Source organism: Megascapheus bottae, chromosome 5 (assembly GCF_031878675.1).
Source record: "Megascapheus bottae isolate mThoBot1 chromosome 5, mThoBot2.hap1, whole genome shotgun sequence".
NCBI lineage: Eukaryota > Metazoa > Chordata > Mammalia > Rodentia > Geomyidae > Megascapheus > Megascapheus bottae.
The window spans coordinates 85,323,625-85,337,490 of record NC_143513.1 but is presented as its reverse complement, the minus strand read 5'-3'; the positions used below and the strand labels follow the sequence as shown (position 1 = coordinate 85,337,490).

Sequence of the window (13,866 nt, the reverse complement as noted above, 5' to 3'; positions counted from 1 at the left end):
AGGTGGGTTCAGGTCGCCAGACTTGCAGAGTCAAGGAAAGGATGTTGTGATGGGAGGAGCGGCAGCAAGGCTGTCAACTTGAGGAACTGCGTACTCAACATTCTCAGGCTTGGAGGCTGAGGACACAGGAAGCCTAGCTGTTTCTAGGAAAACTGTCCTGCATGCTTTGTGAAGACATGATGACCTGTCTGGCCCTGTGTCAGCACAGAGAGAGGGAGAAAGGAAAGGAGGGAGAGGGAGAAGGAGAGGGAGAAGCTCAGTTTACCTCTGCAGCTTTGGTGGCACTGGTTGCTCCCTTCAGATGCTGACAGTAGAGATCACAGGTAGATGTCTAGGGAGTCACACATGGAAGGACTAAACCTACTGTCCAGCTCAGGCCAAAGAGCAGGCTCCAGCTCCTCCGTCTCAGTGGGGAGCCCACACCCTCTGCCTTGGCCCATGTAGGGTGTGTGGTTTATGCCTCCGGCATTCACCAGGCCATTGTCTGCCCCCAGAGGAACCCTCTCGCTAAGACTCCAAGACTTAAACTCATACCACGACCAGCTTGCCTGTTTACCAAACTGGAATGCAGACCAGATCAGCAAGAAAAGTAATGATTCTCTTGAAATTTAATTTTTACTTGAAAATACAGTGTAACTCTGTATATCACTATTACAATAATGATAAATTTTTCCCTGTCATATCTATTAAAGACACATCCACTTTCCATGTTGCAGAGTACTCAGGTTCATCAAAACAAATCCTGATCTCACAGGAGAGGAACAGATTCCTCCAAGATATTCTTTTTTTTTCTTTTTTATTATAATTAATAGAAGGGTTACATTATATTCACCAGATAGTAGGTGCATTACTTAACAATTGTTGCTACCCCTCTCATATTTTTGTCCCCGTTTTTCTCCCCACCCCCTCCCCTCATCTTGTTTCCCTCCTTCCCTATCTTATTTCAAATAAACAAATAAACATATATACAATATATCAGACAACAAGGTAAGATACTGTAACAATATGAGATAACCAAGGGACAAGAAAAGAAATGAGAAATAATATAGTACATTAAGAACAACAGTCACACCTTATATGGCTCTTGTTTCTTTATCTCCTCCAAGATATTCCTTTCTTTAATTTTTCATTGTTATGGTAAAGGTGATATATGAGCAAATGGTTAACAGTAAGTCAGGTAATGGATATGTTTCTCTTTGAAACAATAAATTATTTTTTTAAAAAGAAAACGTAACAAGATGTGGTGGCTCACACCTATAATCCTAGCTACTCAAGAGGCTGAGATCTGAGGATAGAGGCTCAAAGCCAGCCTGGGCACTAAAGTCCATGAGACTCATATCTCCAATTAACCACCAGAAAACCAGAAGTAGCGCTGTTGCTCAAGGGATAGGGCAGTAGCCTTGAGGGACAGCATCCAGGCTCAGAGTTCAAGTCCCATGAATGACAAAAAAAAAGAAAAGAAAAGAGAATGTAGTATATAAATACACAGTGGAAAAACTCTTTACCCTTTAAAAAGCAAGAAATCATGTTATTAGTGATAACAGAGATGAATCCGGAGGGCTCAGCCAGCCACAGGAAGCAAATTCTGCCTGGCCTCCCTAGAGTGTAATCTGTCCCATTAGAGCAGAGGGTGAGGTGGGGCTGCTAGGACTCAGGGCAAGGTTGCTGGAGAAAAGCTGGGTAGTCTCAACTGCACAGTGGGGCGTGCCCTAGTGATGTCACTCAACAAGGAGATTCTAGTTTTAAAATGTGACTTTCAAAATATCAAAGAGTGGGTTTTACATATTCTCACCATTTAAAAAATGGTATTTGAGGGGATGGTATGCTGGATAGCATACTTGGTTCATTCTACAATGTATACATGTGTCAAGACATTTCATTTATCCCATAAATATATTTGTCAATTTGAAATAAGACTTGCAAATGTACGCAGTATACACTGAATTGTTCACAGACCTTATTTCCCCAAAAAATGGTTAAAATGATTCCACAAACTACCCACATTCTCAATAATATTATGCAAGCGCTTCCTAGAAAAATGCTCTCTGGTGTACTTATCTAACCGGTGTATTTCCTCTTGTGAAGCTTCTGGACAAATCTATGCAGCCTCCTGGAAGGCTGTGCCCCTGGCCCATGGTTTGCTCCTCACCCTCTGCCTTTCCTTCCAGCCTGCAGAGGCATCTGGGACAACATCACATGCTGGCACCCTGCAGATGTGGGGGAGACCGTCACTGTGCCCTGCCCCAAAGTGTTCAGCAACTTCTACAGTAAGCCAGGTATTATGGGTTCTCCCCGTGGTCGTGTCTGAGAGTATATTTTTCTGTCTGGCAATGAGACCCTAGGTCTTGCCTCTTTTGGTAACTTCTAGCCACTTCCTGCTTCAAGTGGAGCCATGAAATAGCTGGACCATACTGGGATAGGAGCTTGTTTTAGGGTACAAAAGAATATTGTCCCCTCATGAGCAGGGCAGGTATGACAGTAAAGACTAGGTAAGGATCACTTATGAACCAGAGATGCAGATAAACAGGAGCCAGAACACCAGCAATGTCATCTGGGTGACAGAGACAAGGAGAAGATAAAGAAGGCCTATTGATCCCCAAGGTTCTGGGAGAAGGTAGAGAATATGGGTCCCAGACCCAAGCTCCCTACTGGCCTGGGGTTTGCAGTTCCTTGAGTCCAGGCCTCTTCCCTCTTGCTCTGCACAGTTCTGCAGGCCTGGATCACAGTTTACAATTTCATCATAGGGAGAAAGCTTTCTGGGAAAAGCAGAGGGTAGAAGACATCTAGAAACAGGAAAGAATAATGCTTGGCAGAAATGTGTAGAAATCATTTTATTAGGATAAGTGGTGATGGAAAAAATCCTTGAGAACTAATAACATTGCACTTTAAAAGAAAGTATTCAGCACAGAAAACCGTGGAAGAAAAAGAGACCCAAGAAAGATTTGGTTTCTTCTCAGGAGCCTATTTTCCTCCTCATCTAGCTGAAACCTCTTAAGCACTGATCATCTCAATTCAGGGACTCTGAGCTTCAAAAATGACCACCCAGTCACTGACACTCTGACAAGTAGCTGAAGCCATAACTTTTCTCTGGAAATTCCAAATACACTGGTATAGGGCAAGGAAGCAGATGCCTGCACACAGCCACACAGGTGTGGTCTTGGGTGAATGACCTCCTGGGGAACACTGTGAGATCCCCAGGGAGGCAATGCAGAGCTGAGCCCCCGAATGTCCTTGGGTCTAGGCCTAGGCTTCGTGCACTGTGTCCTCCAGCCTCCTGGGAAGGCATACGGCACACTTCCCAGTCAGGGATGAGCTTGTTCTCTGTGTGGGATGATTTTTCAGTGCCAGTGAGCAGGTGTGCACCACAGACACACACAGCTTCTCAGTCAGAAAACCTGTCTTCTCCGTAGTTTTCCAGTCCCGGGTGAGTTATGCTCCCATTTTCAGTGTGGGGACCACAATGTCCACCACATCTATATCACAGTGGGCTGAAACTCAAAGGCCTTGGACCTTCTGGGGCCTGGACTCTGCAGCTACAGGAAATGCACATTGGACCTCAGCCTTCTGTGCTGCCATGGAAGGCAGCTTCGGAGCAGAGCTTAGGCCTGAAGGGCTCAGGTAACTGTGGCCTTTATTTTATTCTGTACTTTCCACACTGCCCCACTGGGGTGGGCATCTGCTAGGAAACATTCATTGTAAATCAAGGGAATACTGCATTTCTAAACTGACTATACAAATTTTAGCTTATTGAAGCGCAAATAATACAATTCAAAAGAAAAAGAAAAAGTTCATAACTGCGTTTCTGTCTTGCAACTTAAACATTAATCCCACAGTGACTTTCTTCTGACTATTAGCTAAGTAGATCCTGCTGTGTGCTGCCCCTTTGTCAGTAAAGGAGAAGGGCAGGCTGAGAGGTGAGTAGAGGAGAGGGGCAGGGTGAGAGGTGAGTAGAGGAGAGGGGCAGGGTGAGAGGTGAGTAGAGGAGAGGGGCAGGGTGAGAGGTGAGTAGAGGAGAAGGGCAGGCTGAGAGGTGAGGAGAGGAGAGGGGCAGGCTGAAAGGGGAGTGAGCAAGCCAGGGATGGGCAGGCAGGGACTTAGCCACTCTGGTGGTGATAGAACATCAGAAACTATTAGCAATTTTCATTCTACTCTGAAATAATAGCAGGTAAAGTTGGAGCAACTACAAATAAAATTTCTGTCTTTATTGCTTTATGATGTGGTCATCTGGTCCCTGCAAGCCTGTGAAGCGGGTTGAATGAAGGTGGCAGGAATGAGGGGCTGCTGACGGAGGGCTTCTGAGAGGCAGCCATCTCCCACTGACCAGTAGCTTCTTAGATGACAAAGTCTTCAGATAGCCATAGCATTGTCTCTACTGAGGCCCTGCAGATACAACATCTGAGTTTTACTTTCCAGGAAACATAAGCAAAAACTGTACAAGTGACGGGTGGTCAGAGACTTTTCCAGATTTCATAGATGCATGCGGCTACAATGACCCAGAGGATGAAAATAAGGTAGGTTCCCATGCAAAGATCCAGACCCCAGCTCGCAGCAGTGTCTCTGCTTGGTCCATGCCTCTGCTTTAGCTCTGCTACAAGTGTTCAGTAATTTGGGGAATTCACTGAGAAGCAAGTGGTCTGTGCCTGCGGTAGTGAGTCTGGAGGGTGGGCACTGCACTTCTTCTGGGCAGTTCTTTTGATGCCTTCTTGCCATTTGGCCTCCTTGTCCTGTGTATATATAACTTTGCTGCAGTCTGGACTCCAGGGAATCAGTGCAGTTGTTTCTTCACCCTGAGAGGGTGATAGATACGACGAAACCCAGGGCTGCTTTGCAAGCTCAGCAGCTGCGTTTGTTTTCTGGGAGCACTTACTTGGCTGTTGGTGGCTCATCTCATGCTGTGTGGGCCCGGTGGCACAACCCAGGTCTCCGTCAAGCTGAAGCACCATTTCCTAGGAGGCCGGGAGGGTCATGTGGTGGCAGTTCTCCCTGTGGGGGCATAGTTGTTGGTAACCAGGGCATTCCCAGTTTGGAGAACATCTGTTCCAGCTCTGTATCTTGCCACTCTGTGCCAATTCTCCCAGCCCAGCACATATGTGGTACTGCTGTATCAGCATGTTTTACCATGGTATCACCAGATGGACCACCATCTCTACCTCAGTCAGCGCGTTACTGTGCTGAGTGAGTTCAAATACATTTTCAGTCTACACTCAGGTGAGTGGTACACAGCCTGCTCAGGTGAGGACCCTCATCTGGGAGAGATCTGAGTGGGTCCCAGCCAGCCTCAGGACGTGGTGGCATATGCATTGATTCTTCCATGAGCCCTTGAAACATGGGAACTATTTGTTCTTGTCACTCAGTGACTCCTCACCTCCCTGACACAGCTGTCTCCTACTTTTCATGGTGGCAGTGCTACTCTGGCAGTTAGCTTACCTCTCTCTGCCCTTGCAGATGGCTGGCTTTTCTCCTTTCACCAAGATTTATAGTTCAAACCCTAATTCCTTTCCCACCAGATTGCAGAACCCTAGGATAGGAAATGCCTGTTTTAACCAGTGTCCCAGTAGCTAGAAGATGACAACTGAGACAGGCCAAGGTGGCTGGGTCAGATGTGAACTGAGAGCCAGACTGGACAGAACTGGGACCTCTTGTGGTTTTGTTAACACTCACCTCATGGGTAGAGACTGAGGTTAGAGAAACTCTGTCTTGCTCCCCCCCCCACCCCGCCCTGTGATTGCCTACACTTACTTTGACTTTTCTCTGGGACAGGGCAGTCCCCAGACCCCAACTCCTAAAAGCTGTGTGGGCCTCCTGCATGTAAACACAGTGGGCTGGGGCACTGTACAGGAGGGCTAACCCCTGCCTTTACCACAGGCCGTCCATGGGCAACCTGCATGCATTCCATCATGCTGAGAGAAGACCCACTTGCCTGAACCTAGTTCATCCCATTGAACCCAGATTCTGGCACTCAAAGGCTTACCAGCTCACTGCTGGCCTTCCCCCAGGGGCCCACTGTCTCTAGAGTCCACTTCCAGCCCCTGGCCACTTCCAGCTATGGGGAGAGGGACTCCATGAGACTTCCTGGCCTCCATACTGGGCCCAGATAGTGACTTGGTTCGGTGGTGAGCAACTGCTTGGGGTCCCCTCCCTGACGGTCGAGTGCTCTGCTGCCCTGGTGATGTGAGGAAAGGGTCCTGATAAGCATGGAGGGGTAACTTGCCTGGTTCCCATGCATAATCATGGAATGAAACCCTCTAGTCAGGCATGTTCAGTGTTCTCATGGGCCTCTGCCCTTAGGTTGTTCCTGGAGCCAAGAGCAGCACCCGTGTCCTTGGAGCTGGGAAGAGCTGCTTGAGGACACAGGACCATTGTGTGTTCTGGGCTTGGTGATTACTGAACTCTCAACTAACCATTGCCAAACTCCACCCACACACCCCACAAGATCAAAGCCCCACCCCCTCACCCCACTTGACCAAAGCCCCACCCACCCACCCAACATGACCCAACTCCACCCCCCCAGATGTCCTTAGGAGGGATCCACCAACATTGTCAGGCTCATGAGCCAGAGCAACATAGGTGATGGCCAACCATGACTGCAACAAATTTCAGAGTACTGAAACTCAATGCAGCAGAGATGTTGGATTGTCTGTGGGCTGCAAATTCTGAGTGCAGGCCAAGGCTCTCCATAAGACTTTCCTGTCCCTTACTTCGACACTAAACCCACGTACTGGCTGAACCCAACTCAGTTCAAGAGTTAATGGCATCCTGTTTTGTACTCCTTCCAAGATCATCTGATACCAGGATGCTGCCCTTGTATGCCTAGTGTTTGCTTCATTTATGCTTACTAGGGTCTCATAAGCAGGAGCCAAATGACATCAGGCCCAAAGGCCTATGCTCTTTAGCAGGGGTACCAGGCTGCCAGAACATAGGCCTATGTTTTCTTGACCTGTTGGTTAAGTTCAAGTGCAGAACCCTGGGCCTGGCCTGAATTGCTTGGGGCTGTGGCCTTGGCAACTGTTGGACTTTCTGCCTCAGTTTTCCCACCTAGTGGTGAGGAAGAGGAAAATCCAGTTCAGAACTTAGTTCAGCCCTGTTCTTGCCAACTCTGAACTCCACACACATTTCCACAGGAGGTGTGAGCAGACTCTAGGTACCCAGGGTGGTCCCTAAGTCCCATGGGGTTCAGCGCATCTCCAGGGAGGTCACCTGTGGGCTGTCTGGGGGTGAAGCTTCCATCCAGCTGAAGGGTTGTTTCTGCAGAAAGAGGGGTTCCTGGGCTCTGTTCCAAGGACCCTGAGTTCTGAAACACAGCTGGATGATGGACAGGAAGTAAAGTGGTTTCAATGGCAACCATCTGGAGCTTGCTCTCTGAGACAAGGGCTGGAGTCAGACCAGTCATTCAGGGTTTTGGAAGCAGCTGGGGGGCACCTAACATCTGGGCTTCATTTCATTTGACACCAGGGTGACATTTGGTGCTAAGCTGTGACCCAGGTCAATATGTGCATTGGAAACGTGTGTAGCTCTCGGGAAGCCCAAGTGTGATGCTCACGGGTGCGTTTGTTCCCTCTTGTGTCTTCTCCTGAAGGCATGGAGACTCTGGGTTCATTCCCAGTTATAAAGAATGATGGAACCGGGCGCAGCGGCTCACACCTGTAATCCTAGCCACTTAGGAGGCTGAGATCTGAGGATCACGGTTCAAAGCCAGCCTTGGCACAAGAAGTCCATGAGACTCTTGTCTTCAATTAACCACCAGAAAGCCAGAAGTGGCGCTGTGGCTCAAGTGGTAGAGTGGTTGCGTTGAGCTGAAGAGCTCAGGGACAACACCCAGGCCGAGAGTTCAAGCCCCATGACCAACCAGGAAAAAAAAAAAGGATAGGGATATAGGGATGCAGGAGTGTTCCCATAAGAACTCTATCGGATCACTGCCCATTGACCCTTTCCCTTAGGTGTTTCAGGCACATTCCAGTGTTCCAAAGGCTTTCAAATGACATCCTGTCTGCATGATTTCTGTCTTGCTTTTCTAACTTGGAAAACTAGTTTTTTTCTTAAACATTTCAGAGGTCCTGAATATATCATGCACATTCCAGATTAGAAAGCCAAAACACTTTAATGTGGAAAGCAGTGGGAATGATGGCCCAAACCCAAAAAGATTTTTCTTCCTAACTGTAGTTTCTACTTTTTGAATATTGTGACCCTGGGTTATTTTAAGGACTCATTCCAAGAGGAAAAGGCAGCATCTGAGGTGTGGTCCTGGAGGCGCTGAGCAGATTGGGGCTCAGAACAGGCACGACATGGATATGTGCTGTTCAAGCTAGGCCCCGTGGGTGAGCACAGGGAAGTAGCCAGGAGGTGCCCTGGCTTTGCCAGCCCCTAGCAGTTCATGATCAACTCACTCTCCCCAACTTCAGCTATTGACTTCCCACTCCCACAGATCAAACTCTGCCATGGGTGATGTACATATGTGTGTGTGTGTGTGTGTGTGTGTGTGTGTGTGTGTGTGTGTGTGTGTGTACATGCAACCATTATTGGCTTAAAATTAAATTCAAGTAAAAATAGCCTCTACAAAACCCCTAGGCCTGGCTGCAAATGGAGGCATCAAACGACAAAATGTAGTGCCTGTGAGCACAGGTTCTTGCTTTCAGTCTACTGCCTGGCTCTGTACAGCTCTCTCAAGCCCAGACACCCTAACTGAGGGCACTGAGGAAACTATCTCCAGTCCACCTCCAGTCCACAGTCCAGCTCAGTGACTGGAAGACTTGCCTTGGGCCCACAAAAGCACTCAGAACTTAGCCCTGCTTCTGCTCCTTTTACTGATGTGCATGAATCCATCCCTGCTGGCACACCACACATAGGGACCAGCACCAGAGGATGGCTCTGGCACATTGTTAAAACTTTGCCTACCTCGTTCTTAAATAAAGAGCACTCTGCTAAATTTAGCTAAGGGAGGTTTGGCATTTCAGACCTCCATGTGTCAAGCAGAAACATTTCTTCCATATTATGCCATATTCCTAAACTATTTAGACTCTGTCTTTCAGCATCTCTCCACTGCAGCCACTCTTTCCCTATAGCTTTGCTTCCCTATGGTTCCTAGACCCCAAGGCACCAACCCGAGCCAGAACTGTGAGCAGTGTGCGTGCCTGGTCCACGGTCATGAGCAGTGTGTGTGTGTGTGTGTGTGTGTGTGTGTGTGTGTGTGTGTATGTGTGTGACCCCGGTGTAAGCAGTGTGAGCAGTGTGTGTGTGTGTGTGTGACCCCGGGTGTGACCAGCATGAGTTGTGTGTGTGTGTGTGTGTGACCCCGGGTGTGAGCAGTGTGAGCAGTGTGTGTGTGTGTGACCTGGGTGTGAGCAGTGTGAGCAGTGTGTGTGTGTGTGTGTGTGACCCGGGTGTGAACAGCGTGAGCAGTGTGTGTGTGACCCCGGTGTGAGCAGTGTGTGTGTGTGTGTGTGTGTGTGACCCGGGTGTGAGCAGTGTGAGCAGTGCTCGTGCCTGTCCCCTGTTGTGAGCAGTGGGAGCAGACTCACTGGTCACCCCCTGCCCAGGACCACCGCCTGCAGGGACCGCTGTGGCAGGAGCCCCAGCAGGACAAGTTACCCACCAAGTAAGTCAGACTTTGGCGGGCGGGGACTCAGGCCTGTCCGCCTGTGTGTTTTGTGCTGCACAGAATTCCAGCAGTGTCTTTGTATCTCATGGGAAGGCTGCAGGGACCTTTAGCGCATGGATTCAGGGCACAGTGTGCTGATCTTGATGCCTGCCTTTGGTGGTGAGAAAAGGAATACATGAGTCAAGAAGAACAAGGTCAACATGGAAAGGAAATCTTGTCGAGGTGAAGAAGGGCAGGAGCTGCCCTAAAGATGGTAGGACAGAGAGCTGGATGCAGGGCTGCCCTCCAAAGCCCTGAGTTGAACTCAAGTTCACAAACCGAACTGTGATCCACAAGTTGGTTCAAGAGACCAGACACAATTATTAACCCTACTAAAGCTCACTTTAACTTAACCTGCTTCGGTACCTTATGCTTTGCCATAGAGCAAAATGAGAATCAGAGCAGGAACCGAAGCTGAAGGGAACCCTGCATGCGCCTCACATAAGTCCTAAGAGAATGTAGGGAAAATTATCCTAAAAGGGGAATAGAGGCACTGAAGCTGGAATCGGTGCCATCTAGAAAAAGATGTGTCTGGATGATACCCAGCAGGGAGGACGTAGCTCAGAAGCCATGGCCCAGATACCGCCAGAGGTGGAGGTTAATAGGGATCTCTAGGCTCAGAACGGGTGAGTGGGGCCAGAGGACTGAGACTCCAGGCTGTTACACTGGGCAGAGCTATGCGTCAGCTCCTCTTCCCAGCTTCTCCTCTCTGGATGCTTATGTGGGGCTCTGAAGTCAGTGACCATGGCTCAGGAGACAGCAGATAAGGATGGTCTGGGGTCAGGACTATGAATGCTAGGAGACAGGAGTCCTAGAGAAAGTTGTGCTGGCTGTCATTGGGAGGACACTCCAGGAACCGTCAGTCCATCCACTGGATCTTCACACTCACCTCTCATGGGACTCACAGCACAGATTTCAGGACTAGAAACCAACAGAGTAAAACAAGTGTGGAGAGCAGTGTTGGTCTCATAGGCCACAGGTGAAGGCCTAGGAAGGCCTAGGAAACAAGAGATGAGAGAATTTTGAGGATGTTGACCTGCTGGCTGTCAGAAAAAGCCATCCATGTCATATGATTTGGGCCCCAGACAATGAAAGTAGGAGGACATGGCAGAGACAACTGCTGGCAAACCCAATACTAGCAGCCTTTCTTTTTTTCATATATTTTTATTGTAATTAATAGAAGGGTTACATGATATTTGTCAGATAGATGGTGCATTAATTCACATACATTGATACCCTTTCTCATGTCTTGGTCCCCATTTCCCTCCCCCCCACCCCCACCCCTCATCTTGTTTTCCCCCGTTCCACATCCAATTTCAAATAACCAAATACAAATATATCCGATATATCAGGTAACAAAGTGAGATACTGTAACAAAATGAGATAACCAAGGGACAGCAAAAGAGATGAGAGATAACATAGTACCTTAAGGACAACAATCATTCATTATATGGCTTATGTTTCTATATCCTAGAGATCCTTTCATTTAGCATCCTACTATATGGCCTTTTGTATCAAGGTTTTGCTCTATTGCAAATCTCTGCTAGGACAGCCCAAGGTTTCTACTGATTATGACAAATGAGGGAAACCATTGAGCCTAAGTTCCTTTGAGTCTGGCTTACTTCACTTAATATGATTTTTTCTAAGTCTTTCCATTTCCTAACAAATGGGGAGATGTCATTCTTTCTGACAGCAGCATAGAATTCCATTGTGTACAAATACCACATCTTGTTGATCCACTCATCAACTGAGGGACATCTAGGTTGGTTCCATATCTTTGCTATGGTAAATAGTGCTGCAGTGAACATCATTGTGCTAGTGGATTTAGTATGTCTTTGTTTCTGGGTGATTGGGTAAATGTCAAGTAGTGGAATTGCTGGGTCATAGGGGAATTCTATGTTTAGTCTTTTGAGGAACTGCCATACTGCTTTCCACAGTGGTTGAACGACTGAATTCCCACCAACAGTGTAGTAGTGATCCCTCCTGGCCACATCCCCTCCAGCATCTGTTGTTATTCGTTTTCCTGATCCTGGCCATTCTAACTGGAGTGAGGTGGAATCTTAGAGTTGTTTTGATTTGCATTTCTTTTATGACCAGAGATGTTGAGCATTTCTTCATGTGTCTATAGGCCATTTTTGTTTTTTCTTCAGAGAAGACTCTCTTTAAGTCTTTGGCCCATCTTTTTTTTTTATTGTAATTAGTAAAAGGGTTACATGATATTTGCCAGATAGAAGGTGCATTAATTCACATACATTGATACCCTTTCACATGTCTTGGTACCTGTTTCCCTCCCCCCCACACACCCCCCACCCGTCTTGGTTTTCCCCCCTTCCCTATCAAATTTCAAATATCCAAATACAGATAAATTCAATATATCAGATAACAAAGTGAGATACTATACCAATATGAGATAACCAAGGGACAGCAAAGAAGATGAGAGACAACATACTACATTAAGGACAACAATCATTCATTATATGGCTTTTGTTTCACTATCCTGGAGGTCCTTTCAATTAGCTTCACATTATATGTCCTTATGTATCAAAATTTTGCTCTATTGCAAATCTCTGCTAGTAGAGCCCAAGGTTTCTACTGATTATGACGAATGAGGGAAACCATTGAGCCTAAGTTCCTTTGAGTCTGGCTTACTTCACTTCATATGATTTTTTCTAAGTCTTTCCATTCTTTCTGACAGCAGCATAGAATTCCATTGTGTACAAATACCACAACTTGTTGATCCACTCATCCACTGAGGGACATCTAGGTTGGTTCCATATCTTTGCTATGGTGAATAGTGCTGCAATGAACATTGTTATGCTAGTGGGTTTAGTATGTCCTTGTTTCTGGGTGGTTGGGTAAATGCCGAGTAGTGGAATTGCTGGGTCATAGGGGAATTCTATGTTTAGCCTTTTGAGGCACTGCCACACTGCTTTCCATAGTGGTTGAATGAGTTTGCACTCCCACCAACAGTGTAGTAGTGATCCCTCCTGTTTGGCCCATCTTTTAATGGGATGGTTGTTACTTTGGAGATTAGTTTTGGAGTGATTCAATTTTTTGAGCTGTTGATATATTTTAGATATGAGGCCTTTGTCTGTTGTATGGTTGGTGAAGATCTCCCACTCTGTAGGCTTTCTAGTTAATTTGCTAGCTATGTCCTTTGCCATACAAAAGCTCTGCAGTTTAATGCAGTCCCACTTATCCAGCCTTTCTCTGATTTGTTGTGATTCTTGGTCCTTATTAAGAAAGTTTCGACCTGTGCCAAGGAGACCTAGTGTATCTCCCATTCCTTCCTGTAAAGTTTTCAGTGTGTCAGTTTTTACCTCCAGGTCTTTGATCCATTTGGAGTTAATTCTAGTACAGGGTGACAAAAAAGGATCCAACTTTAGTTTTCTGCATGTGCTTAACCAGTTCTGCCAGCACCACTTGTTGAAGAGGCTGTCTTTCTTCCATTCTATTTTTTTGGCTCCCTTGTCAAAGATTAGGTGGCCATAGGTCTGTGGTTTAATATCTGGGTCTGCAGTTCTGTTCCATTGGTCTTCAGGCCTGTTCTTGTGCCAGTACCAAGCTGTTTTGATAATTATAGCTCTGTAATAGAGTCTAAAGTTTGGTATTGAAATTCCTCCTGCGTTGTTCTTTCTGCTAAGAAGTGTTTTTGCTATACGGGGGTCTTTTATTATTCCATATGAAATTTTGGATTGCCTCTTCTATTTCTTTAAAGAATGACATTGGGATATCGATGGGTATTGCATTGAATTTGTAGATAGCCCTTGGCAAGATTGTCATTTTCACGATATTGATTCTTCCAATCCAGGAGCATGGGAGGTTTTTCCATTTCCTCAGTTCTGCTTTAATTTCCTTTTTTGGGTTTTAACGTTTTCATCAAAAAGGTCCTGTACATTCTTAGTTAAGATAATTCCTAGTACTTTATTTTCTTTGGGGCTATTGCGAAAGGAGTTGCTTTCCTGATTGTTGCCTCATTCCTCTCACTATTGGCATAGAGGAAGGCAGTTGATTTTTGAGGGTTAATTTTATACCCTGCTACGCTTCCAAAGTTTTGAATCAGCTCAAGGAGCTTGGGAGTAGAGTCTATAGGATTCTTTAAATACAGGATCATGTCATCTGCAAAGAGGGAAAGTTTTACTTCCTCTTTCCCTATTTGGATCCCTTTATGCTTGCTTCTTGCGTTATTGCACTGGCTAGGAATTCTAATACTATGTTAAAGAGGAGTGGAG

At 46.6% G+C, this 13,866-nt stretch overlaps 1 protein-coding gene across 2 annotated transcripts in view; it reads left to right on the top strand.

Moving 5' to 3' along the window:
- Vipr2 (vasoactive intestinal peptide receptor 2) overlaps window positions 1-13,866 on the top strand; it is an 82,237-nt gene that overhangs the window by 17,004 nt on the left and 51,367 nt on the right. For both annotated transcript variants that reach the window (XM_090333621.1, XM_090333622.1), the window contains exons 3-4: window positions 2,169-2,276; window positions 4,414-4,511. In XM_090333621.1, coding sequence (XP_090189747.1) covers window positions 2,169-2,276; window positions 4,414-4,511 — 206 coding nt within the window. The remainder of the gene's footprint in view (window positions 1-2,168; window positions 2,277-4,413; window positions 4,512-13,866) is intronic.